A 24944-nucleotide genomic window follows, 5' to 3' on the forward strand; every position below is an offset into this window, starting at 1 on the left:
ACAAAGAGCATTGGCAAACTTCTTCTCGCGGCTAGAATGAGCAGATGATTAATCATTACCATCACATTCCTTGGAGAGGACCACCAAGCACTGTACATATTTAGAAAGCACATCACCCGCTGGCCTCGACCCCACCCAAAAGCAATAAAAATTAGCAACTGCAGACAATATTTTGGCAATTTAAAACAAATCCACTTAAATGTGACATAGCATAAAGAGCATTGTAAACTGGTAAGCATTGATCCACGGTTATTGAAAGACCAATCATGCATCAAATCCTCTTGCGGGACAACAATACACGTAAAAGTAACTGATGCATTATTCACTGCATCTCAGACAACTTATGCCTATAGATTAGTCTTGGCACCGGTCGCCTGACGCTTAAGAACCAACGAGAAGCCACACTAAAAAAACTAGAGCCATGTAAAGTTATCGCCAACAGCAACAACCTGGAGACGGAAATAGGTTACAAAGACCAAAAAGCATGACCATTCATACCTTTATTAGGTGTTGTTTTTCTCACAGTGGCCACCTGATCTTCGGAGATAGCGAGACGCCGCAGTACGTCAGCCAAGGCTGCCTTCAGCACAGTGATCTCATCTTCTTGCTGCTGCACTCTCAGCTCAAGGGCAGATAGGCGATCCTGCACATCCGAGGTACTTGCCGCTGAGATGCTATCATCTAATTAGAAATAAAAGATAGATCAGTACATCATTGGTTTAAGAAATAATGACCAGACAACTTAAGTTCTGCCCGAATGCTTTTATAGTAACTAACCAGAGATAAAATGAAATGCCATTCTCCCCTCTCACGTATATGCTCTTTTTCCTTTTCATGTACCTCTCTACCATTTTGTATTCTCCCACTGTGCTTTGAAGCAGCCTACGGTAAACACAAGCGCTATACAAGTAAATAGCTTGGAATCATGTTCCCTCTCTAACACCCCACTCATCTCTTTCCATTTTCACACTCTCCTGCTCCTTTCCAACTCCTCCGCGCACTGCAGAGGACCAATGACTGTTTAGGAGGCATAACATGACTTGCAAAAACCACATGGCAGCAATAAGAAAGCAAACCTTGCAACAGGTCAACCGATGTAGTAGGTGCACAGTAGCTAATGGGACCAAAGACCTTGTGTCCTCTGAATATACGCATGCTAAGGAGCATGATGATTGCACTTTTAAAAAAGGTTTATTTTTTTAAATAGCTTTCTTTTTAAAGTATCTCTCTCAGATAAAAATAGAAAAGAATATATTAATCACCTTCCTCTAGTAAAGAGCACTGGAGAATTGTTCAGAAAACACACACTTAAACAACCAGCAAAAAGTATTACACGATCGTTTTTAATGGGGCCGATCAGATATCTCAAACCTGCTAAAAAGTATGGATTATTGTTGCTGGATTGCATTAAAAATTCCAAAAAAGGTCATCGCTTTATAACAGTTGGACGGATTGCGAAAAGATCTGCAAATAAATGTGCTGTGAAGAAATCCAAACATGCATTTGGCCAAACGGAAATGGACTTGCATTGAAAAAAGTAGCTCAGCTCACCCGAGCCTTCCCACCTTCAGTGGTAACACGAGAACTGCAGCTTCTTCATATTTCTGCTGGCTCAATAACTTTTTTTGTGGTCAACCAAAATAGCACATAACCTTTTTTAAGAGGGCCTGTCATTTTTAATCAATCAACCTCAGAATGAATCCAGACCATTAGATCCTAGAGCTTTCCTATTAAAATAAGCATGCCACTTTTATTTGCTTCAAAGCCTTATTTTCCAAGCTTTCAGGGAGAACATAATCAATTCTTTGTTTAAAGGATAGGACACGCTTTTTGGTTACACTTCCAAAGTTGCATAAACGTGTAATGTAAAAGACCTACCCATCTTATGATCCAAGTTAAACCTAAAATACTGTCAGACCTTTCCTTCCAACAAAATTAGGGTAATCAATGTCTTCATCTCCTTCAGGCTCGACTAGTCAAGAGCATTTTCTTCAGACTCCCCTATCCCCAAGGCTACCTCCCCAACATCCAGTTTGTAAGGTGTGAGTGATGGTCACTGCCTGCCTCCTTCTGAAACTGCAAATTCAAGAAACCTCAGCCTCCATCACTGCCCTCCATGGTTCATAGTTGTGACAGAAACGAGTGCAAGTCTCCCTGCATTTGCCATTATGCAGTCAAACATCAAGCTTTCCAGGCTTTACAAACAAACAAATCTTTAGGTTTCATCCCTTCTTTGCTGGGTGTTTGGGGGGGAGGGGAGGCACTCTCAGTCAAGGGAGGTGAGCCTGCTAAGCAAAACCATTCCTAGAGGTTTGGAAAAGGACAGGGACTACCATTCCAGTAAGAAACTCCCCATTACTGAGACACTGTCTGCATACATGGGAATACCAAAAACTGATCGGTCTGCCAGCTATGGAACTACAAATAATTTTGGAAAGGACTTACTTGAGTGGAGACACGGTACGCAGAGGTAAGCCTCCGATGTAGAATTGCCATTGGGAGGTGGATCCACAGGACCCGGAAGGAGGTCAAAGTGGAGACCCAGAGAGATACTGGGGGAGAAGCCCGAAATGGAGACAAACTTGGTTGACGAGGCACAGGCATGTGCAGATTTGGTAAGATCAAGCAGAGCCAGCCCAAAGAAAGGCGGGACCACGCAGAGGACATGGTGGTCTTGGAGCCCAAGAAACAATGTTGAACCTGGCCAATGAAAGGGGGAACAAGTCTCCTGCTCGCACCACAAGAAACCAGAGACGGACGAACAAGGGGGTGTGCGAAGAAACACTCCCGCTGGCGTACCAGAGAGGATGCTGAGGAGCAGCAGAGAATGACAGCATCAGCAGACCGGAACCATTTTGCAAGAGCAGGACCTGCTATAGAGAAGGTATGTGTGTTCCTAGCAGTCAAGGGGGAGAACACAGACCAAAATCAGTCAAGGAGAAAAATAACAGAGTATAGATCTCTATGAGGGGCAACCCGGCCCAGAAGGGTAACCGGACACATATAATAATCGGCAACCTGAGCCTTGAAATCAGCCAAATGGTTCTAAGGCACACACAGAAACCAGGGGAAAGATACCCCAGGAGGACATACACATATCCCTACGGAGAGCGAATCTGGGAATAAGAGAGTCAAGGGAGCCAAGAGGGCTGTACAAAGCAAATCAAGAATCAGCCAATAGGGAAAGCAGAATCAAGCAAGACGGGACTCTCGTGGGGAAGAGACCCATGTAGTTGTTGGAGGAAGTTTAAGGAAATAACCCTCACACTAAAATCTTCGATAGAACTGACTTTATTTGGAACTTGAGAATTTAGGATAGTTATATTTGAGGAAAAACCCTTTTCTTTATTTGTTGAACTGTGACGAGAGGGACATGAACTGAAACTCAAGAAAATGATCTGATAAATAAACATGACACTAGGAGAGATTCCTGGAACCACTAATAGACTGCAGAGTAAAGAACACTGGGGCAACATTGATTGCCCACTTTCCCCTTTGTGTTAATTGTTTCGATGTGGTAGGGCCAATTTAGAACTTAGGATTCGGACAGAAGAAAAGCTTCATTATTTTGACTGATATTGACGAGCACCCATAATTTAGTTTGGTAGATAGGGAACTTCCTTATTAGAGAAAAAGAGTTGGCAGAGGGGGGGAAAAGGCGAGGTTCATCGCAAGGACCTGCAATTTTAGGTGTAGTGAGGAGTGCTAGAGGTGAGTGCAGAGGGCGGGATTTGCCAATTCTGCCACCAGGTAAGTAGAATGAGTTACAGGTTTTGCAGACACTCTGCGCACAGACACTAGTTAAAACCAAAATGGTGTAATGATTTTTAATTGACACTAGGGTAGCCTGACACGTGTTTCGAGCACTTGCCCTTCCACTGAGGCTACAAACTTTTTGTACATGCGAGGTAATGTAGTACAAATAAATTAAGCAAAGTCATATATAAGACCCAAGGTAACAGGGCAACCAAAGAGACAAGCCACATAACAGTTACATTGATCATATATGACACATCATTGCAATGTTTCAATCCATAGTGCCAAGAGCCAAAAAATGATATATAATTTAAAAAACAAGACAAGAGTAAAGAAACATCCATATACAACGTAATTGTGAAAAAATCCATACCATTTGTGTATTTGAAAATCATCAGATCAGAAAGAGAGAAGGGAGTGGAAAAATAAACAGATTTTCATTAGCTGAGGAGTTCTTAGTGGGCCATACAAATTTTAAGAGCTGATAGAAAAGTTTAAGTTTTTTTTTTAAGTCAGGTGTAAATTGAATGTGAACTGGGAGAAAAACAAACAAGTCCGATTAGGGCAATTCCATTTAAAGGACATCACCAATTAAAAGATGCTAGTGCTGCGATTCAACCCAAGAAATTAAAAGGTTATACACTTACACAGATTTAAGGTAAGTGATTGATTATTGATTTCTCACGGGCTCCACTATAAATGTAAATTTATAAGCGATGTATTAGACATGTGTGCTATTGCATAAGTAGGACGGTTAATCATTGATTATAAAAAGGCAAGTGCCATAAGAGTACCTGTCACTTGCAGTTGCAACAACTTATAATAATGTGTTTCCACGTTTCAGCTTGGAGAACAATGTTGATAAAAGGGACGAGCGTGCTGCGCGAGCCCAGCAATGAGGTGAAGGGAAGGAAAAGGACAAAAAAAGACAACGCAATTAGTGAAAGTTGCGTGTCTGGCTTGGTAATTGATACGCGCGTAGTCCCTCACGGCTCTAGGGGTCTGCGTGCAAGAATGATACTTACCAACGTCTCCGCTGAAAAACGAAACTGGAGCCTGCTGTCCGCGACTCACGCTGCCAGAGTTATTGGCAGTAGCGTGTGCACATCAACGTGCGCGGCCGTACGTTTGGGAATGTACAGCCGCCATCTTAGGTGTGTGTGTGCGCGCGGCAGGAGGCCAATTCAAGTTAAGAGTTGGTTTGAATTAACAGTAACCCGCCTAGTATTAGATTAGAAAACTTGGGGGGTGTTTTGGGGGGAATGAAATAATTACAAAAAAAAAGGGGGGTGGTAGCTCTGGCAAAACATCCCCGTTATGCATGGATAACAAGGATGTGAGATGCAAGAAATGGTTCACTTGTAATTTAAGTCACTTACATAACGGTAATAATAGAAAAGACGCATTTTGGCTAAGAGATAAAGGGGCCATTTAAGGGGTGGCCCAATAATACGACAGGTAACAAATATATAGGACAAGCAGAGTGGAGAGGGCATGGGTTGCCTTGAGAGTCGGACCTTCCTATTACACCTTATGTGGGCACAAGGAGGTATCGAGAGTTGTTGAAGGTTAAGTCTGTGAGCAAGCTTGTATGGCAAACGAAGAACCACAAGCATATAGGAGAAAGGAAGTATGGAGAGCACTGTAAAGTCAGTTTAGACAATACATTTATACATTGCACTTTGCTCATAAGAATACAGAAAGTTCGTGGTCTGTATTGAGGCCATGTGTGACAGTGCGATAATGGCAAATAAGCCGCGCTTCTAATTGTCGCAATTTGAGAACCAGATTCTCACCTCGTTGTGGTAGCGTAACCTTGGCCATCCCAGTGAATTTAATTTCTGCTTTGTTGTCCATTTGGTGGGCTTGTTGCCAATGTACTGATAATGGATATTTAGAATCTACCTGGGAGATGGATGCCAAGTGTTCTCTGATTCTGATTTTAGTGGCCGGATTGTGCTGCCAATGTAACAATGTCCACATACACAAAGGATACAATATACACAAAATTTGGTATTGCAGTTTATAAATGAGGTAATTGTGTGTGTACCCAAATGGCCAAATTCAAGCTTACTTGTTTCATATGCAAAGGCGCACATGGAACATCCCCCACATTTGCAAAAACCACTGGTACTTGCTAACTGTAACCAAGTTGGTTTGTGTTGTGGATTAGGCATGAATGAAGGTGAGAGGATGTTCTTGAGGTTATTTGTCTTGGTGCAGATGAAATTTGGCGAATCATCTACCCAAGGGGTAATGTCTCTGTCCAGTTGGAGGATGTGCCAATGTCTCTTGACTATACTGTACAGGCTGGAACTTTCTGCATTATATTTGGTAATAAATTTCAGTTTATTACTGTGAGTACTCTGAAGGCGTACTTTAGGAGTGAGTAAATCCTCTCTCTTTAGAGATTTTACCTCACGGTGTGCTTTGTCAAGGGGGCGACTGTCGTACCCTCTTGCCAAAAAACGGTTACGAATAAGTCTGCATTCTGCAAGAAAATCTTCAGCTGAGGAACAATTACGCCTGGCACGAATGAATTCTCCTTTAGGGATATTACGCGAGACCGATTTCTTATGGCAACTGCTCGCGTAGAGTAATGAGTTGACTGAGGTAGATTTGCGATAAGTCTTAGTTACTAGTTTGTTCTCTGAAAAAGTAATAGTTAAATCCAAAATGTTAATACTACTGTGGCTGACAGTCTGTGTAAATTGAATTCCCCATGTATTAGAGTTAAGGTAGTTCACAAAATCATTAAGTGTATCACAAGAACCTGTCCAAATCAGAATCACATCATCTATATATCTCTTCCAAATGTGGATATATGGTAAGAACATAACATTTGTAAACACAACTAGTTGTTCAAAGTGATGCATGAATATATATATATATGCAAGAGCAGGGGCATAGTTTGCTCCCATTGCTATGCCGATGAGTTGACGGTAATAGGTGTTATTGAACAGAAATACATTATTAGAAAGTGCACAGGCAAGAAGCTCTTTGATTAGTTCAATGTGTTTGAAGAACGAGGCAGAGTGCTCACGGAAAATATTATCAACACTGGTAACTGCCTTAACATGGTCGATAGAAGTATAGAGTGCTTTAACATCAAGCGTCACTAGTAACATATTGGGTAGTACAGGTAATTGATCCAATATATGTAGAATGTGCATGGTATCTCGGATAAATGTGGGAATGGAGGTCACCAAGGGTGTAACTGTTATGTGGCTTGTCTCTTTGGTTGCCCTGTTACCTTGGGTCTTATATATGACTTTGCTTAATTTATTTGAACTTCCTTATTAGCAGTAGGGTCAGAAAGGTATCTTCTTTAAGTTAAATAAACACACTGTACACCGAATATGTCTTCTGGTCTGAGTCTTTCTTCTGGTACAACAAAAACACAAATTCAAGGTTGATGAATCCCTATGCATAACCTCCAATGCTGCTTCACTTCCTGAAAAATCCACACCACAACAAGGCCAGGTCTGGTTACCATGCCTTGTCTGTTTTAGCCAACCGACCTGTGGAACAAAGAAGTAATGCTCATGAGAACTTGGCCTTTCACAAGGCTGTGGTGACTTGGTTCTCTCCCCTTTAATTCTAGTCCCCAAGGATCTGTCATCCAGGTGGCCTGGACACAGCCATCGCTTTTGGATCCAGTTACTGGGGGTGGACCATTGCAGGAGGATCACCCGGATGAGGGGTCTTTGGGGAGTGGAAGTGGGACACTGTAGGGTGAGAAGCGGTATCCCCTTCCCTGTAACACCTTTTCCCCATCCTACCAGGTAGGCTCCTAGGAACTCAAATCCACCCCCTTTCCCAACACAAACACTTTCTCACGAACAGCCCACTGTGAGCGACAACGGACTAACACCAGACCTGTATACTTGACATATCGCGACAACATGGACATGAAAGGTAAGGCAATTACATATTACAAACACCTGACTTCATTCACACTTCCGCACATGAATATAAGGCGGAGCATGAAAGCACACTCTGAGCGAGGCAAACCGCATGAGTTCCAAGATGGCAGTTTAGTAAAAGGAGAAAGATGCCGAGACCAGAGACAGTTTCAAGGAAGGAAGTACCCGTGACCCCTAAAGACCGTTACTTTCATGAGCTTTGGAAGGAACAAGTTACTTACCTGTAACTGTTGTTCTCCAGCATGGGTCTGGCATGGATTCACATGCTCATGAATATTCCCCGTCGTCAGGCTGGGAATCCTCGGTAAAGAAAAAACCAGTATCAGTTTCGTTTCTGATCTGTCTTTCGTAGCAATAACCAATCACTGGTCTCTGCATCATACTGACCACAGCCAATGACTGCCCTCTACCTAAGCACCGCCTCTGGCAGCCATCTTCAGATTTGGAAGCACGTGAAGTGGCAGTATGACCAAGTGAAGAGCCGCAGAGGGGTAGGCGGGAGGGTTCGCATGTGAATCCATGCCAGACCCATGCTGGAGAACAACAGTTACAGGTAAGTAACTTGTTCCTTCTCCAGCATGGGGTCTGGCATGGATTCACATGCTCATGAATAAAGAATACATAGCAGTACACACATGCACAACCACGGGAGGTGGCAAAGGCTCAACATTAAGCATCACATCAACTCAACATTAAGCATCTTACCTCCTCACCAGGCTCACCTCAGGCGAACAGGTTGCGCAGCACTGCTTGGCCGACCCTGGACTCCTCCCTGGAATCCCGGTCGACGCAGTAGAATTTCGTGAAGGTGTGCGTCGACCTCCACGTAGCAGCCCTGCAGATGTCCAGCAAGGGCACACCAGATAGGAACGCCGTGGTAGCTGCGATCGCTCTGGTGGAATGGGCTCTCGGACGGCCAGGCAGCGGTCGGTTTGCCAACCGGTGACAGTACATGATACAGCCGGAGAGCCATCTGGAGATGGAAGCCTTCGAGAGAGCCTTCCCCTGATTGACAGGTCCAAAGTTCACAAAGAGTTGTGACGTCTTCCGAAAACCCTTCGTGCGGTCCACGTAGAACTTCAGCGCTCTAGCTACATCCAGCGAGTGCAAAGTCCTCTCAGCCGGCGACGAAGGCGACGGGAAGAACACAGGTAACACCAAGGGTTCGTTGAGATGGAAGTCCGACGGTACCTTGGGCATGAAGGAGGGGTGCGTCCTGAGCACTACCCTCGTGTCGTGGAAAGTCAAGTACGGGGCCTTGCAGGAAAGGGCCTGGATCTCTCCCACTCGTCGTGCGGAGGTGATGGCCACAAGAAAAGCTGTTTTCCACGATAGAAACTTCAACGGGGCCGAGTGCAGAGGCTCGAACGGAGGTCCCATGAGCTTGGTCAGCACCACGTTGAGCTCCCACGCCGGGGCCGGAGCCTTCACCGGCGGGAACGATCTGAATAGTCCCTTCATGAACTCTTTCACCAGACGATGAGACCACAAGGACGTCCGCCCCGTGGTTCTGGTGTATCGGGAGATCGCAGCAAGATGAATCTTGATGGACGCGTGTGCCAGTCCAGCTTTGGCCAGCGTCAGCAGGTACGGCAGTACTTGGGGAGCCGTAATCCGTAGAGGGTTAATCTTCTGTGCGTGGCACCAGACAGAGAACCTCTTCCATTTGTGTCCGTAGCATTTAAGAGTCGAGGACGCCCTGGCCTTTGCAAGAACCTCTCTGCAATCGGCCGGTATGTCGTATCCTCCAAACTCTAGCGCTGCAGGAGCCAGGCCTGCAAGTTCAGCGACTTCGGGTCGTGGTGGAGGATGGCGCCTCCTTTCCTTGGAGAGTAGATCCGCCGGCAGCTTGATCGGCGGGGACACTGACAAGTCCAGAAGGTCCGGGAACCATATCTGCCTCGGCCACGCAGGTGCGACGAGGATCATCCTGCACCGTGACCTCTTGAGCTGGTTGACGAGCCGGATTAGCAGAGGCAAGGGAGGGAACGCGTAGAGGAACAGGCCCTCCCAGGGGAACGAGAAAGCATCGCCCATGCTCCTCGTCTGGGGAAACCTGCTGGCGAACCTCCGGCACTTGGTGTTCGTCGCCGTCGCGAACAGGTCGATCTGGGGTGTGCCCCACCGTCGGAAGAGGCGATCCACCAGATCCTGCCGTAGTTCCCACTCGTGGCACGAGCGCAGCTCCCTGCTGAGTGAGTCGGCGATGGTGTTTTTTATCCCTGCCAGATGAAACGGCACCAGAAAAATCCCTTGGGCGACGGCCCAATGCCACAGGTCCTGCGCCTCCTTGGACAGCGCTGGGGACCTCGTTCCGCCCTGTTTCCTGATGTAAAACATGGTGGTGGTGTTGTCGGTGAAGATCCTCACCACCGTGCCCTTCAGGGACGGAAGGAAGGACCTGAGGGCCCAAAACACTGCACGGAGCTCCAGGACGTTGATATGCAGGGACTTCTCCGTCGGGAGCCAGAGTCCCCTCGCGCGCAGATTTTCGGTGTGCGCTCCCCACCCTTCCAGGGAGGCATCCGTGGTCACAGTCTCCTGGTGGGCTGGGGTCTGGAAGTCCATGCCCGCCGTCAGATGCGCGCGGGTGCCCCACCACCGTATCGCTCGTCGGAAACTCTCGTCGAGCTTGATCCTTTCTTCGAAGCTGCCCGTCGTCTGGATCCAGCGCGCATCCAGGAATTCTTGCAACGGGCGCATCCGGAGCCTGCACATGGGAATGAGGTAGATGCAGGAAGACATCATCCCGAGGAGGGACTTGATGGATCTCACTTTGGCCGCGTCGGCCACCAACATCCGTTGCACCTTGCCCAAGATGGTCCTGGTCCTCTCCTCCGACGGGGAGGCCAGAAGGGACACTGTGTCGAGCCTCGCTCCCAGAAACAGTGCGACTTGCGCGGGCACCAGGTGGGATTTGGCGTAGTTCACGGAGAATCCCAGGTCCGTGAGGAGTTGGACGGTCCTTGCTGTGTGGACCACGGCGAGCTCCTTCGTCTTGGCGCGGATGAGCCAGTCGTCCAGGTAGGGGTAGACGTGAATCCCCTCGCGGCGCAGCTGCGCCGCCACCGGTGCGAGGCACTTGGTGAATACCCTGGGTGCCGACCGTAGTCCGAAGGGAAGGGCTTTGAACTGGTAATGACGCCCTTGGACCACGAACCTGAGGAATTTTCGGTGCCCCTTTAGGATTGGAATGTGGAAGTAGGCATCCTCCAAATCCAACGACGATAGGAAGTCTCCTTCCTCCAGTTGACCCAGGACGTGCTGTAGGGTGACCATCCGGAACTTCTGCGCCTTGATGAACTTGTTCAGCCGTCGCAGGTCTAGGATGGGGCGCCATCCTCCCGTCTTCTTCTTCACGAGGAAGTATCGCGAGTAGACTCCGGAGCCCCGAAGCCTCTTTGGGACGAGTTCGATGGCGCCCTTTCTGAGCATCGCCTTTACCTCCAGGAGAAGTTGAGGGACGTGAAGTTCTTTCCTGGCCACGGGGGGGACGCGCGGGCACCTTCTTTGAAACTCGAGCGCGTGGCCCCGGGCCAGGGCGTCCAGCACCCAACGGTCGGTGGAGATGGACTCCCACACGCTGACGAAGCCCGCCAGCCGGCCTCCCACCGGGGTGCTTCGGTGGGGGCCCGACCCCACGGCCGGTTCAATCCTGCTTGGATCCGCTAGACTTGCCTCGTCCTCTGTAGGCCTCTTGCGACGACGAGCGGGCCGCTTGACGGTAGGAAGCGAAACCGCCGCCGGAACCTTTGGAGGCGCCCTTGCCTCCGCCGCTCCGAAAGGGCGTCCGTCGTTGCTGCAGGACTCCAAGGGCCCGGGCCGTCTCAGTATCCGCCTTGATGGCCTGGAGGGAATCGTCCACCGTCTTCCCAAACAGGTTGTTCCCGTCGAAGGGCATGTCCAGGACTCTGGTCTGGACGTCCTGCCGAAAGTCCGTAGCTTTGAGGCATCCACGACGTCGAAGGCAAACGCCGTTGCCCAGCTGGCGGAACCCAGCGTCGGCGATGTCCGTCGCCACGGTGATGGCGTGGTCCGAAGCCACTTCACCTTCCTGGAGGATCTCAAGGGCCTCCGCCCTCTTGTCGTCCGGCAGAAAATCCAGCAGGGGAGCCATCTTGTACCAGAGCTCCCTGTCGTAGCGGGCCACGATAGCCAAGGCGTTGGCCGCTTTAATCGTCGTCGCTGCCGACGAGATGACTCTACGTCCCATAGCATCCAATTTCTTTCCCTCGCCGTCCGGCGGGGAAGTCGATGTGGAGGCCGCACCCCCCCCCGCTTTCTTCCTGGCTGCCGCGGAGACGACGGAGTCCGGGGTAGGCTGCGCCCGGATGCATAGGGGGGCCGTGTCCGGGACCCGGTACTTCTTCTCGTACCGGTCTCTTCTAGCTGGCGTCGTGGAAGGGTTCTTGAGGAGGGAAAGGCCCTCATCCCAAATGTCGTCCAACAGAGGCACTGCGAGGACCGTCTTCCTCTTGGCCTCGCGCCGCTGATAAAGGAAGCCTTCTTTTTTCTTCTCCTCAGGGCAGAGTTGGAAAAGCTCGGAAGCCCTGGAGATCATGGAATGGAAAGATCCGATCTCGTCGGGCGGAGAAGCCCTGGTGGGAGGCGACGACGGAAAATCCTCGTCGTATGCCTCGTCGTCCGTACCCGTCGCTGCCGTGTCAGTCCCCGTATCATCCCCTCGGGTGGACGGGGAGGAGGGCTGGACGGGGCGCGACGGTTGAAAAGGAGGTGGAGGATGGATCCTTCTTTTCTTGGCAGGGGGAACACCAGAAGGTCCCGGTTCTGGATCCCCCGACGGGAGAGGTTCCTCCGTCGGTAACGGTAGCCTCGTCCTTATCTCAGTGCATAAGGACTGTATGGCCAACAAAATGGCCGCCGAGTTGTCTCGCGGCGCTGGCAGAGGGGAATCCGACGGGCGAGCAGGGGCCCCGTCGGTATCCTCGACGATGTCGTCGTCACCTGCGTCGAGGCCCATTCCGACGGGCTGGTCTTGTTCCACGCCTAGGCCGTGGCTTAAGACCTCGATCAGCTCCTCTTCTGAGGTTGAGGCCGAATCTACGATGACGCCCTGCCCCCCCCTTCTTCTTCCCCACGGAGGGTTTCACAGGGGTTCTATCGATGGGCATAAAAGAAGACTCCCTCCGAGGAGGCAGGGAGATTCTGGGCCCTGAGGTCGCCACCACTGGTGCAGCCTCCACAGGCTGGGCCAGGGCCGCCGCGACCGTTTCGATAGAGGGCTTGGTCGGATGGATCAAGGCCTTCACCACCTTAGGTGCGCTCACCGCCTTATCCTTGAGGGAGGGGGCACTGCCACGCTCCTCCTCTGCCTTAGAGCTCGACCGGGGCCTCTCCAGGAGCTTCGCCGGGTGCTCGGCCTTCCTCTTACCCGACCCAGAGCGTTGGCTCGTGGTTGATGGTGCCGGGGAGGGTGCGCCCTGCCTGGCGCCCGTAGAGCCCGACCGTTCGGCGCTCCCGGTGCCAGCGGACTCGCGGTGCTTGGCCTTATGTTGGGCCCCCGTCGCCGGGGCGCCCTCAAAGGTCTTAGAAGACCGCTCGGATTTCTTCTTCTTCTCGCCAGACGGGCTCTTACCCTCCAGCCAGTTGGCGAGACGTTGATGACGGTCCTTCATGGTCCGTTCCGACATGTTGCCGCAAAACGCACAGTCCTTCTCCACGTGCGTTTTGTCCTCATGAAGGCAGTAAAGGCAGAAAGAGTGTTCGTCCTCCTTAAAGACGTTCTGCAGCTGGCATCCAGGGCAGACCCTGAACAGCTTTCCGGGCGTCGAGCTTCCCTTCTCCTGGGCCATCTCCGAGACCGGGCCTGAGAAGCTTCTGGAGTCCTCCGAAGTGTAGCTCGACGAAATCTTCACCCTTGAGGGGCACAGACGAATCCGACACGGGTCCCCGTAGATCGGATGTAGGATCGGTGGAGCTTGAGGCTCTTTTGACCGAAGAATCGAAGTTTTTGTGAAAAAGCGCGAAAAAATAGCACTAACGCTCGAGAGCAATAGCACGAGGATCCCAACACATGAACGTGCGGTAAAAATCTGAAGATGGCTGCCAGAGGCGGTGCTTAGGTAGAGGGCAGTCATTGGCTGTGGTCAGTATGACGCAGAGACCAGTGATTGGTTATTGCTACGAAAGACAGATCAGAAACGAAACTGATACTGGTTTTTTCTTTACCAAGGATTCCCAGCCTGACGACGGGGAATATTCATGAGCATGTGAATCCATGCCAGACCCCATGCTGGAGAAAGTAAGAAACTGAAGACCACGAACGAAGGCCGATCAAACCTGCACAGTGTCAGTGGTACCCAGTGCTCTCCCACGTCAATAACGCAAGCGGGGATGAGCGAATGCCGCTGTGGTACTGTCCTTGACTCCTAAAACAAAGCAGCATCAGAAAAGACAGCACAGCCGGTGAGTTGGAGAGATTGATACCAAACCAGCGTGCATTTTGAACCAGGGTTGCAAGCAGCAACTTTGTATAGAGAACAGTGTGTGAGGCGTTTGCGATGAGCAACACAAATATAATTGAAAACCAACACGAGTAATTGAACTTTGGGAGGCCAAGCAAATATACCATACACAAAGTGGTCCGGTGCCATGTGGGTGCTCTTTCGAAAGTCTCCATTAGGTATACAACTGATGCTGAGGGTGAGAAAAAGGAATATTGGGATAGAAGTGATCATGCAATGGATAAAACTAAACCCTGTGCACATTTGAAAGTCTTTGATAGTTTAATGTACATCGCAATTGGTCCGAGCCCGGCTGAGGTAGACTAATTGAGTGGGATCTGAGCCTGGCTGAGGGGGATCCGAGGTGAACCGTGAGTCACCCGAGAAAGAACTCTCTGACATTGGAGTGAAGGGGATCCGAGCCCGGCTGAGTGGGAACCAGGGTGAACACCCCACTTTATTTATTTATTTATTTAATTCATTCATTTATTTATTTCTAACACGCAGAAGCCCGCAGGCATCAGAGTGCGGAGAAAAGAACAGTTAAGCAACCATAGAGTATAAAGGGAGACTCAAGGAGGAGGAATCATGGGCCTATGAAAATAGAAAGGTCTTCAATGCTTTTTTAAATACTGGCAAGCTTTTCTCACAGCGCGGGTGAACTGGCAACTTATTCCATCCAAAAGCCGCTTTTACAGGGTACGTGTCATACCTGTGCCACTGGCACACACATTGGCAACCATCATGGACTATTTGGAACTCATTTATCATCATAATACTCTTTGAACAACCCCTATTCACACTTTGGTCCTTAATTTCCATTTGCACGACTTTGGTACTCTTATTTAATTCAGCTAACTACATGTACCATAATGCACCTTGCTACAGTTATCAATTCCTGGCTATTCCCATTCATCAGTATTGGAACCACAATCCCCAGAAGCCCTAGCGATCAGTGCTGCTTCCACCTTATCAGGACCAGAGAGGGAGGAGGCAGATTACCTTCAGGTGTGCTGCTCCTGGTGCTGCCAATTAGCCTGCCTCAGTACAGGGCAGGGCTGTATTTAAGCTGCTGCCTGCAGGAGCTCAGTCTCTTGCATGAAGAGTTCTCCCAGCACCTTTTTGCCTTGAGCCACGATTTGTATGCTGTTCCTGTTGCCGTATTATCCTGCTTCCGATTCCAGGGCTCCTTGCTGCCCTGCTCTGCTGGGCTCCCTGCCTTGCAGCTTGCTACACTCTTCTGCCTTCAGCCCTGGTCCTCTGGGCTCCCTGCCTCGCTGCCCTGCTCCTGTGGGCTTGCTTCTTGCTGCGCTGCTCCTCTGGGCTCCCTGCCTCGCTGCCCTGCTCATGTAGGCTCGCTCCTTCGCTGTCCTGCTCCTGTGGGCTCGCTCTTGCTGCCCTACTCCTCTGGGTTCCCTGCGTTGCAGCCTGCTACACTCTTCTGCCTTCAGCCCTGGTCCTCTGGGCTTCCTGCCTCGCTGCCCTGCTCCTGTGGGCTCACTCCTTGCTGACCTGCTCCTGTGGACTCCCTGCCTTGCAGCCTACTACAGTCCTCTGCAGTCCACAACAGTCTGCCTGTGTTACGCTCACCTGGCTCCCACGGGGGTCGATCGGAACTGGGCCGCTGTTTCCACCAGCGTGACGCGTAGCGCCGAGATGACTGACTGGACTGGTCCACTCAGCCTAGTTTGTCTGGCTCGCAGGAATATCCTTCTGCAAAGCAGAAAGGGGATTAACCATACGTGGAATTGAGCATTAACCCACCTTCCCCACCCCCCGTTGTCTTCCCACAGATCACTCTTGATATCTCCTCTTTAGTCTCACCTGATGGTTTGGAAGGATGAGCTCTCCATCCTGCAACGAACGCAGGGGCGCGTAGATGACCAGTTACTTCACTGGTGTGGAGGAATTGGCGAGTTCCAGAGCGGTATTGACTCTAAGAATCCAGGCAAGGCGCCGTGAGACGGTAGGTAGAAAGAGTTCAAAATGTCTGATCTTCACTCTGTCCGATTCCTTGCAGGTTGCCGGTTTGCTGTCACGAAGAGTTGCACGTGGCAACCGGTAAGATTTAGGTAAGTCTATTGTGGAGATAGGTTTTCCCCTATAGCCCTTTGTTTTCCCCTTAGGGGCCGGGGTACTGCGAAGATGCAGTGTAAGCTGCGCCGACCCGAGATGAGCTAATTACTCCCCTGTGGTAAATCAGGTAAGTCTTGGGGGAGTAGCTTGCTTACTTGTCCTTTTGTTTTCCCTTAGCTCACCTTGTTGTTCTTGTCTCCCTAGGTGTCGGCGAGCGGCCGGGAGATGCTGAAGATCGCGATGGAATGCAGAGATGCAGCGAAGGCCGGTGAGTTCAGCGCGGCGCCGCGAGATGCGAGGCGACGCACTTGTGACTTCTTGCTTCCAGCTCGAGTGCGTGATGGATCAAGGATTCAGGTAAGGATTACTGTGATGCTCCTGTTCTAACCTCTTCACCTTCTTTCTTCTTATTTCTAGGAGCTCTGGGCTTGAAGCGGGCGTGGCAGAAGACTGGAAGCTGCTACAGGCACGGTGAGCGTTACGCTGCTGGATGCAGAATAACGCAAAGCGTGTGCTGCTGTTGGGGCGTGGTTTAAATAGCCTTGGAAGAAGTCCCAGGTAAGTATCCTTCCATAGCCCCACCCGAGTAAAAAGTAGTCCCTCAGTTAAAATAGTCCCTCCTAAGTCTCATTTGGCTTGAGGACTTTTGCAGCAAGGTCTGCACCAGGTGGGTATGCAGCATGGTCTGCATCAGGTAAGTATGCAGCATGGTCTGCATCAGGTAAGTATGCAGCATGGTCTGCATCAGGTGGTTTTTCTACTATGAACCTGGCACCCATGGCACCAGGACTGACTCTGTTTATGAGCCTGGCGCCATAGGCGCCAGGACTGCACCCAAACAGCCCCTAGCTGGGGTCTTTGGGCGCGCTCAAAATGGCATGATGCCTGCTTTCGGGGTTCCTGGGCCTGATCTTGTTTCCCGGGGGCAGGCATCATGGCAGCTTACACCTTGTGCCATCCGTTACTACAGCCCTGCTTCCTTGTTTGCAGCCCCCCTGTTTCCTGGCTACTGCTCCCTTATTCTCTTCCTTGTTTGCAACCCCCTGTTCTTGATCCCTGTCCTTCTCTTCCTGGAGTCTTTTGTCCTCCCTTAGGTTATCCATTTCAGTTATACTGTTTCTGTACAGACACCCACAGCTGTTGTTCCCAGCCATGCGCATACAGAGTTGGCTCCTGTAATAGCAATCTGTGCAGAAGGCTGGAGTTTACAAAGGTCTGTGGAACACTCTTTCCGATTTCTGCATACACCCCAAGATAGAATCCAATTTGTTTGTACCTTTGTATTTCCTGCCCCTTTTTGTTCACAGCAACTGTTACCTATTCTTCTTTCTTGTTGAGCTTCCTGCTGTGTGTGCTTATCTGTCACCTTACATCAGCACAGCCACTCAAACTCTACCTGGGTGCCCGGTGCCACTCTTGACAGAGTGCTATCCTTGACAGAACGACTCGTCAATATCTAGGGCATATTAGTCTCATGGAGCCTTTTAATCTGGTATCTCTAACTGAGTCTTGATATCCAGGAGCATCAACAAATAAACATTTATGTGTCATGGTATTCATTTTAAATTCTATTCTAGCTTCTATGGGAAGCCAATGTAGTTTGCTCATGTATTGTGATATGTGGACACATTTATTTATGCTTCTCACTAAATCATTTTGCTGAATTTGTAATTTCTTCTTACAGCATTTACTTGCTCCGCCAAGTAGTGCATTGCAATAGTCTAGTCTCGACATCACCAAAGCCATTACCAAAGTGGTGTAGTTGGTTATGGAAAAAAAAAGGTTTCATCAGCCGTAAAAGCCTGAGATGTTATTGTATACTTTGTCACATTTGTGACTTGAGCATCAGCGTTAAGTGATGCCTCGATTGCCACGCGAAGAGTTTTGACTTTATCAACTGCGTTTATATGATGCTGGTCGATACAAAATTCACTGTAGTCTGCTCCTAGCTTTTCTCTTGCTTTGGTCGAGCCAAATATTAGAAGTTCAGTCTTTTGACAGTTGAGACATAGACCATTTTCCATCATCCAAACACTTATTTTCTCATAAACAAACATAATGTGTTCTGTGTCCTTTGCATAATCTCCACTTAGTCTAAATAGAAGCAGAGTATCATCAGCATAATTAGTAAAGTATAATCCCATAGAATCTAGTTGGTCACACAGGGATCGACAGAAGACATGTCAAAGGAAAAGAACATTTACTTATTGTTTTTGTACAGCAGGCCCTCTGAGTCTAGAGACTTGCAAGGACTAAAGAGACTTGGACACAGAAGGCCCTGAACTGTGGAAATTGAACTGTGTCCTCGTGCCGCAGAAGCCAGAGTGTGTGTTTTGCTCGAGTTACCCAGTTTGCCCTGTGCTGAAAATGTGGGGAAGGGAGGCCAGCGGCCCAAGCATCCTGACATATTTTGTGAACATTACCCCCACATTATTTGTAGATTAGTGGTAAGGAATGGCAAAAGGGATTTTGGCATAGGCCCTTTTTATATGACGAGACTCCACTAGGACTGCATTATTAGTTGACGGTCGTAGCTTGCTCCAATCTGTAGATTTAAGTTTAGAAAGGTGTTTATCATACCCTTGCAAAAGTTCAATAAGCACCCTTGAACTGGTCACTTGTGTCGGTCCTACTATTGCCACCATGTGTTCCTTACATTCCATACTGAGAATACACTGCAACACCAACAGTGTGTTATAGGCTGGACTACACAAGGTCCAATTAATCACAGATACAAAAACCTAATCCTTCAATTGCCAGAACCACATCGAAGGCCTGTGCAGCTCAACAAAATGTGATCAATACACATTAGCCGCCAGCACCATCACAGATAAACATCTTAATTTCGAAAAGGTTTGTGGAAATCCTCCGAAACTAGGCAATTACATTCAGTGTTTCGATGAGGTAACACAACAGGAACCAGAACTAAATGGAATTGAAGTGATTTCACTGAATGAAATGAGCTGATAAAAGGACAGGTGTTCCATTACTGCGAGAAAAAAAATATATTAACCCACACCATAAACCTTCTCACAATGTACAGAACAATGATTAAGCAGTTTGTAATAACCATTATGGCTGGTCTACAAAGGTTAAAAGTTGAAACGAGAACAGAAATTCTGGGGCATTTGGAGAAAATGTGGGTGAGCCGGAATATACAAGCTTCTGTTGCAGTGGCAGAGTATGGCACCTTTTGCAGTGCCTCTTGGCCAAACCATAACACTTTCTGGACATGGTGACCATCTTAGAATGGAAACAGGTTATCTGGTGGCTTGGACATGAATTAAACAGCTTCTTATTACAAACAGACAATGTACCAAAAACATGTGTCAGGTTTATATTTAGTACCTCAAATATGGAACATGCAATGATTTCAGAGTTTCTTATGGGGCTCTTGAAGCACACCCTCCTGGAATAAAACCAAGCGTTATGATGCATAAAAACAGAAATGAGAAGAACACTTTTTTTAAGGGTTCTTTTTATAAGACCTACTCATTTCATCATTTCACACAAAAAGGGTGCCAGACTGTCACTGTATCTAGAAAGACCGACGTATGGCCCTTCTCTACCTATCTACTCTCTTTGTCGTACATCCGCCACCATCTTTTAAACAGCCATGTTCTCACTATCGATGGGTGGATATACTTCGATAGCCAGGTAAGGCACCACATTGTCTCACTGGGAACTAAAATAAAGTCTAGCGTGACATGATAAAGACTAAACTTAATAAGAACCTTTAACTTCAAGGTGTCAGAGCTTTTAAATTTGACTCTCCTAGTTAGGGAACCACTTTCCCTTACCTTCCATTACCAGCAACATTCACCTTTATATACAGTGTATTCTTGACGAGGCCACACTAGCCAACACATCCTTTGATTCTTATCTGCATGAATGAAATTGCAATGCATGGAGCAGAGTCTGAAAACAGCCATTTAATCTCTGCTGTTTCTGAAAGGCTAAGGGCACGCAGCTCGCACAGTGAAATAAGGAAGGGTGTGTTACTTTTTCAATTATGTTCAGTTGTGTGTCTGTAGATCCTGAAGGAGAGAACCATTATGCATGCATATGTATTTTCCTAGCATTTTAGGACCTTACCAGTATTAGATGGAAAACATTTACAATTGGGAAGTATCCTTTGTAATAAATTGAGATTTCTTTTAAGTGAATGCATGCTTGCACGGAGCAAAAAAGTATTTTAGGAATTCCTGTGTTGTGTTAATTTATCATCAAGATGAATGAATGTGGTGTTTTCATACATAGTAATGACAACACGTTTTCCACAAATATAATACATAGTTTGAAGCCAGACCTCTGCTACAAAATGTTTTATTTCTTTTGTGTTCTATTCATTTTCACGTTTCCTCATGTTCTTGTTGCCCGTCGCATACTTTTCACACTCTTGCAGAGGTAAATAATTTTTACTCCCAGAAGTTAATTTACACTCTAATTGTAAAAGCAGTGTGTGAAATATTCCCTCCACATAACCTTATGTGGGCACAGATGAGTGTACTATGCCTAGTTTAAACATCCAAGCAATCATAACTTGAAGTCAATGTGGTAAATAGCACTAGAACAGTGCCTATTCTTTGTATGCAGGGGAAGCACAGTGCGTTAGTGCTCATCTGTTCCAGTTGCGAGAGGGTGACTGTGGTACCGCACCCTGCGTTCCATCTGTTCATTGTGAGGGACACTTGCTTTTCCGTCACAATGTCATAAGGATTTCCATACAGTTTCATCTTTTTACATGCGTCGTTTGGATGTCATCTTTTTGCAAAGGAGAAACTATCTTGTACTCCTTTGAATTAACATTTACTCTCAAAGTTTTGAAATAGTGAGTAAAACACTCCCACCTGATAAACTTGCATTGCTCCCATTGCTCATTTCCTTTCCTCAAGCAGATTAGAGTCTGGATACCTCTGGTGGGGGCACAATATTTAATTGCACGGACAACCCTAGGCTCTCTGAAACTACTACCGTGGTTATTTGACACACTATAAAAGCCTATTAACAAATCGGAGGATAGCACAGGGGCAACTCGCTGGTCTTGGAAGCAAGACCACAAATCCCGGCTTCGAGCTTAGAAACCGAACTCACGTACGATATTAGTCGCATTATAAAAAAAAAAACAATAAAATAAATAAAATCATAACCTAAGCCACTCTGCGGTGTCACAGGTGAACCTGTTTACATTATATTTTTTGTTTTGGCTATCAGGGGACAATGTAGCACCTGCATTGGAGGGCCTATAGGACGCTAAGAGGGGCACAGATCACGAGGGCTTGCCATTTTACCTACCCAGTGAGGGCCCATGGCCATCCTAATCAGTATGGTCAATCCCACCTACTACCTGCCTCTCATGGGATAGCTTTGCCTCCATCACGCAGTAACATACTATGCGCTGTATGGGGCCTGGCAGTGTCATTTATACGTAGTCTTGACAGTTAACTGCTTAATTGCAGCTGTAAGTGAGCCTGGGGTAATAGAAATGTCTAACCAAGTGTGACTTCAGTACAAGGGACATAACCACAGACACAAACATTCCTATAAATAAAATGACTGCCGTCATGTAACTAACAAGCATCGGCAAAGTCAACAGTTGCTGCTTGTGTATAGGTAGGTGTTAGAAGGGAATGTGGCAAGCGCTGACCTAACATGTTCTGGTGCTGACTATTTTCAAGCTATTACCATCTAGTGGTCAGGCAAAAAGAAAATCATGGCAGAGCCTTGCAAAAGCCTACCAAATGCCTAAACAAAAGGCAAAACTGCTGCCTTTATCAATGCTTGTTTACTTTGAGCACATTTATTATTGCCTTAATCGTTTAAAGCATTTGGCAGCTTGTAAATTCACAATTTCTGGCTATTCACACATTTATTCACATCCGGGGAAGAGTGCTCAGCCAATCACGTGGCTGCAACAGCAAGCGAGAATACACATTCTCCAGCTGCCGTTTCTAGCCACCTGTTGCCGCCATTTTCTTTTTTAATGTGGGGTGGCAACAGGGAGCCTTTCTCCGTGTTGTCTCCCCAGCCACTCACAACAAACCATACCCCTGCCACAACCCCGCCCTCACTCACCACTACCTGCTGGACCAAAACTCCCGCTCCTGGCAACCGCCATAGAAATGGAAAAGGAACTTAGTCCCTTTTTCCTATGGCAGCAGCAATCTTTTTATTTATTTTTCCTCTCTCTGGAGATTGGCTGCGTAAGTGACACTGATCTCTCGAGGAAAAAATCATTCGCACTCCGGCCCCCAGCGGCGGTGTGGACATGGCCGGTAACAGCCTGCAGATCTCATCCGCCCCCAACAGTTGGGGGTGAAAGCCATATTAACAGGTGTCATGTCCACACATATCCAAAAAAAGTAAAGCCATTTTTCAAGGCATAATACATTTTAACAAAAAAGCCTGCACATGTTTTGCACCAACAGGCACGTTTAAGTTTTTTTCTAGGCTTCATTTTCACCATTCTGATTCAGTAAGCTAGGATGCTTTCTTATTCAACCTGTGCTCATCGCCATCTCACAAATGAAACATCTTATGCCTCACATGTATGCAAAGAAGAAACAAATGTACATGCTACCGATATACAGTGAATGCAAGTAAAATCAATATATATATATATATATATATATATAAAAAAGGTACAACCTTTGAGAGATCATTTTTAGTATATAAAAATACAAACTTTGATCGATTTTTGAGAAAAAAACATGGTCGCAACTACATAAGATATCACATGGATCTAAAATAAACATGCACACTTTTGAATCGTATATTGGAAAACTTTTACCCAAATTCCTACTACAACATTATTCTCATAGAAAGCATGGACCTGAAACATCTGATGCAATACGCCAAACTCTGTATAAGCTCCAATAAGATCATTGCCGAACTGTGTGCTACACTGGTGAAACCACTGCTACAACATTGAATAGATCACGTGATTATAAAGTGCTGTATGCGCGATTCATTCATACGTTCTTAGTTTGCACCAAGTTAAACACAAAACATGTTTGTGATGTGTTTTAGTCAATCGGACAGAAAATTGGTTAAATTGTCAAATCGGGGACTTGGAGCATCAAGGCTAAATTAAATCTAGTGCACGTCGGTTACCCTAAACCCCACTTAACTATTTACATACAGTCATCACTTCCCTTCTCTGGGCATCAGATTGGACCATTTAATGTTAACATATTAAGCCTTCATACAAGATACTGATGTTGTGATCTCTTAATTGTTAAGGTTTTTCAAAGTGAATTACATATTCTTCAGAGCAAAGCTGGAAGCTTTATTTTAAATACTTGTATTTAATATTCGTTGCAGTCCTATAAACAATAACCCTCTTTTAACAAAAGTAAGAATTTGGTTACAGTCTCGAAAGCAGTGCCATAATAACATAATATAATTCATCTCAACAGTAGCATCTGTGTTTACACTAATCAGTCACGGTTCAGGGCCACCCTACGAGGCAGACATACTGACCGGCTCCAAGACACTGGCGTCTTCCGTGGCGACTGGGTACTGTAAATACAGTACCCAGGACCGCACACAGTCATGTGACCAATTCTGCATGTCGCGTAGCATATCGCACCCAGAGGATGCAGAGCTAATGCTGCACAAGAACAACTCTTAAGACACAGTGGGGAATGCGGAACTCCACGACTTTCCGGTGAGTGCCTGTTGCGAGCTTATTTTACCTACTTTCCCGTGTTTCCCTGTCTTTGTGTCTGCACGGTGTGTCTCGCCCGATTCTCCTTCCATCCTCATGTGGATACACGGTCATCCTGTGTACCAGACTTCTGCCTGTTCTAGGATTGCTCTTGAATTCTGTCTGTACTTCCGTTATTCCCCGTACTGTGTACCGAACATGTCGTCTGTTACTGGATTGCTCTTTCCAGATAGTACTTACCTGTACTATAATGCTGCCTTCACTTCCCATCAACAAGTTCTTCAAGAGTACTGTTCTTGCTGTGTTCTAGATCTTATTGTTTACTACTTTGTCACTTGGATATGGTTTCTTGTGGATGTCTTTACCTGCATTAGATAACTTGCTGACTGTTGGCTACCGCCTAGCTTCCGTCCTCGCGACATCCAGGAGGGTCCTCACATTTTCTTTTGTTTTGCATCCTTGTTTCGTTGGTTCGTCATTCCCTTCCTTCCCTTTTCTGGATTATTTGCATCTCACCTGGAACTAAACAAAGTCACTATATTAATAAGGGATTGAGCTAGGGGGATGGTGGTCAATTCCATTTCTAATTTGACCCTTGTTCCTTTGTTTAGGTTCAGCGGGTGTCGCACACATTACCCGTTCTCTCCTCAAGTGGGTTGGACCTGGGCTTGTTGACCGTTTTTAGCCCACTTAAGGAGCGGATAGCAATTGTCCATGGACACTGTCCAGTCGACAGCAGAACCTGCCATAATCAGACAGTGAGACCAGTGATAGAGCATCTCCTGTACTTTGCCCATGTGTTCTTCCTCCATTGACAATTTTCATCATCATAATACTGTACGGTATGAGTCTCGGAGCAACAGAACACGATTATACACATTTGGCTTACATATCATGCTTTGGAAATTAGTATCATTCAATGAAAGGAAGCTGTGGATTGATAGAATTGTCATAGTGCTCTGAAATCAGCACAGTGATTTCTACCGAAGCCAGGACCTCCCATATTTTCCCCACCACATCTGAAAAATGGGGCCCTCTGGGTTTTTTGATTTG

General features: G+C 47.3%; 1 protein-coding gene across 5 annotated transcripts in view; it reads right to left on the reverse strand.

Annotated features, from left to right (window-relative positions):
• EML4 (EMAP like 4) overlaps nt 1-24944 on the reverse strand; it is a 1387551-nt gene that overhangs the window by 1049891 nt on the left and 312716 nt on the right. For all 5 annotated transcript variants that reach the window (XM_069608481.1, XM_069608484.1, XM_069608483.1 and 2 more), the window contains exon 2: nt 499-681. In XM_069608481.1, coding sequence (XP_069464582.1) covers nt 499-681 — 183 coding nt within the window. The remainder of the gene's footprint in view (nt 1-498; nt 682-24944) is intronic.

Source organism: Ambystoma mexicanum, chromosome 4q (genome assembly GCF_040938575.1).
Source record: "Ambystoma mexicanum isolate Mex_15411 chromosome 4q, UKY_AmexF1_1, whole genome shotgun sequence".
Taxonomy (NCBI): Eukaryota; Metazoa; Chordata; class Amphibia; order Caudata; family Ambystomatidae; genus Ambystoma; species Ambystoma mexicanum.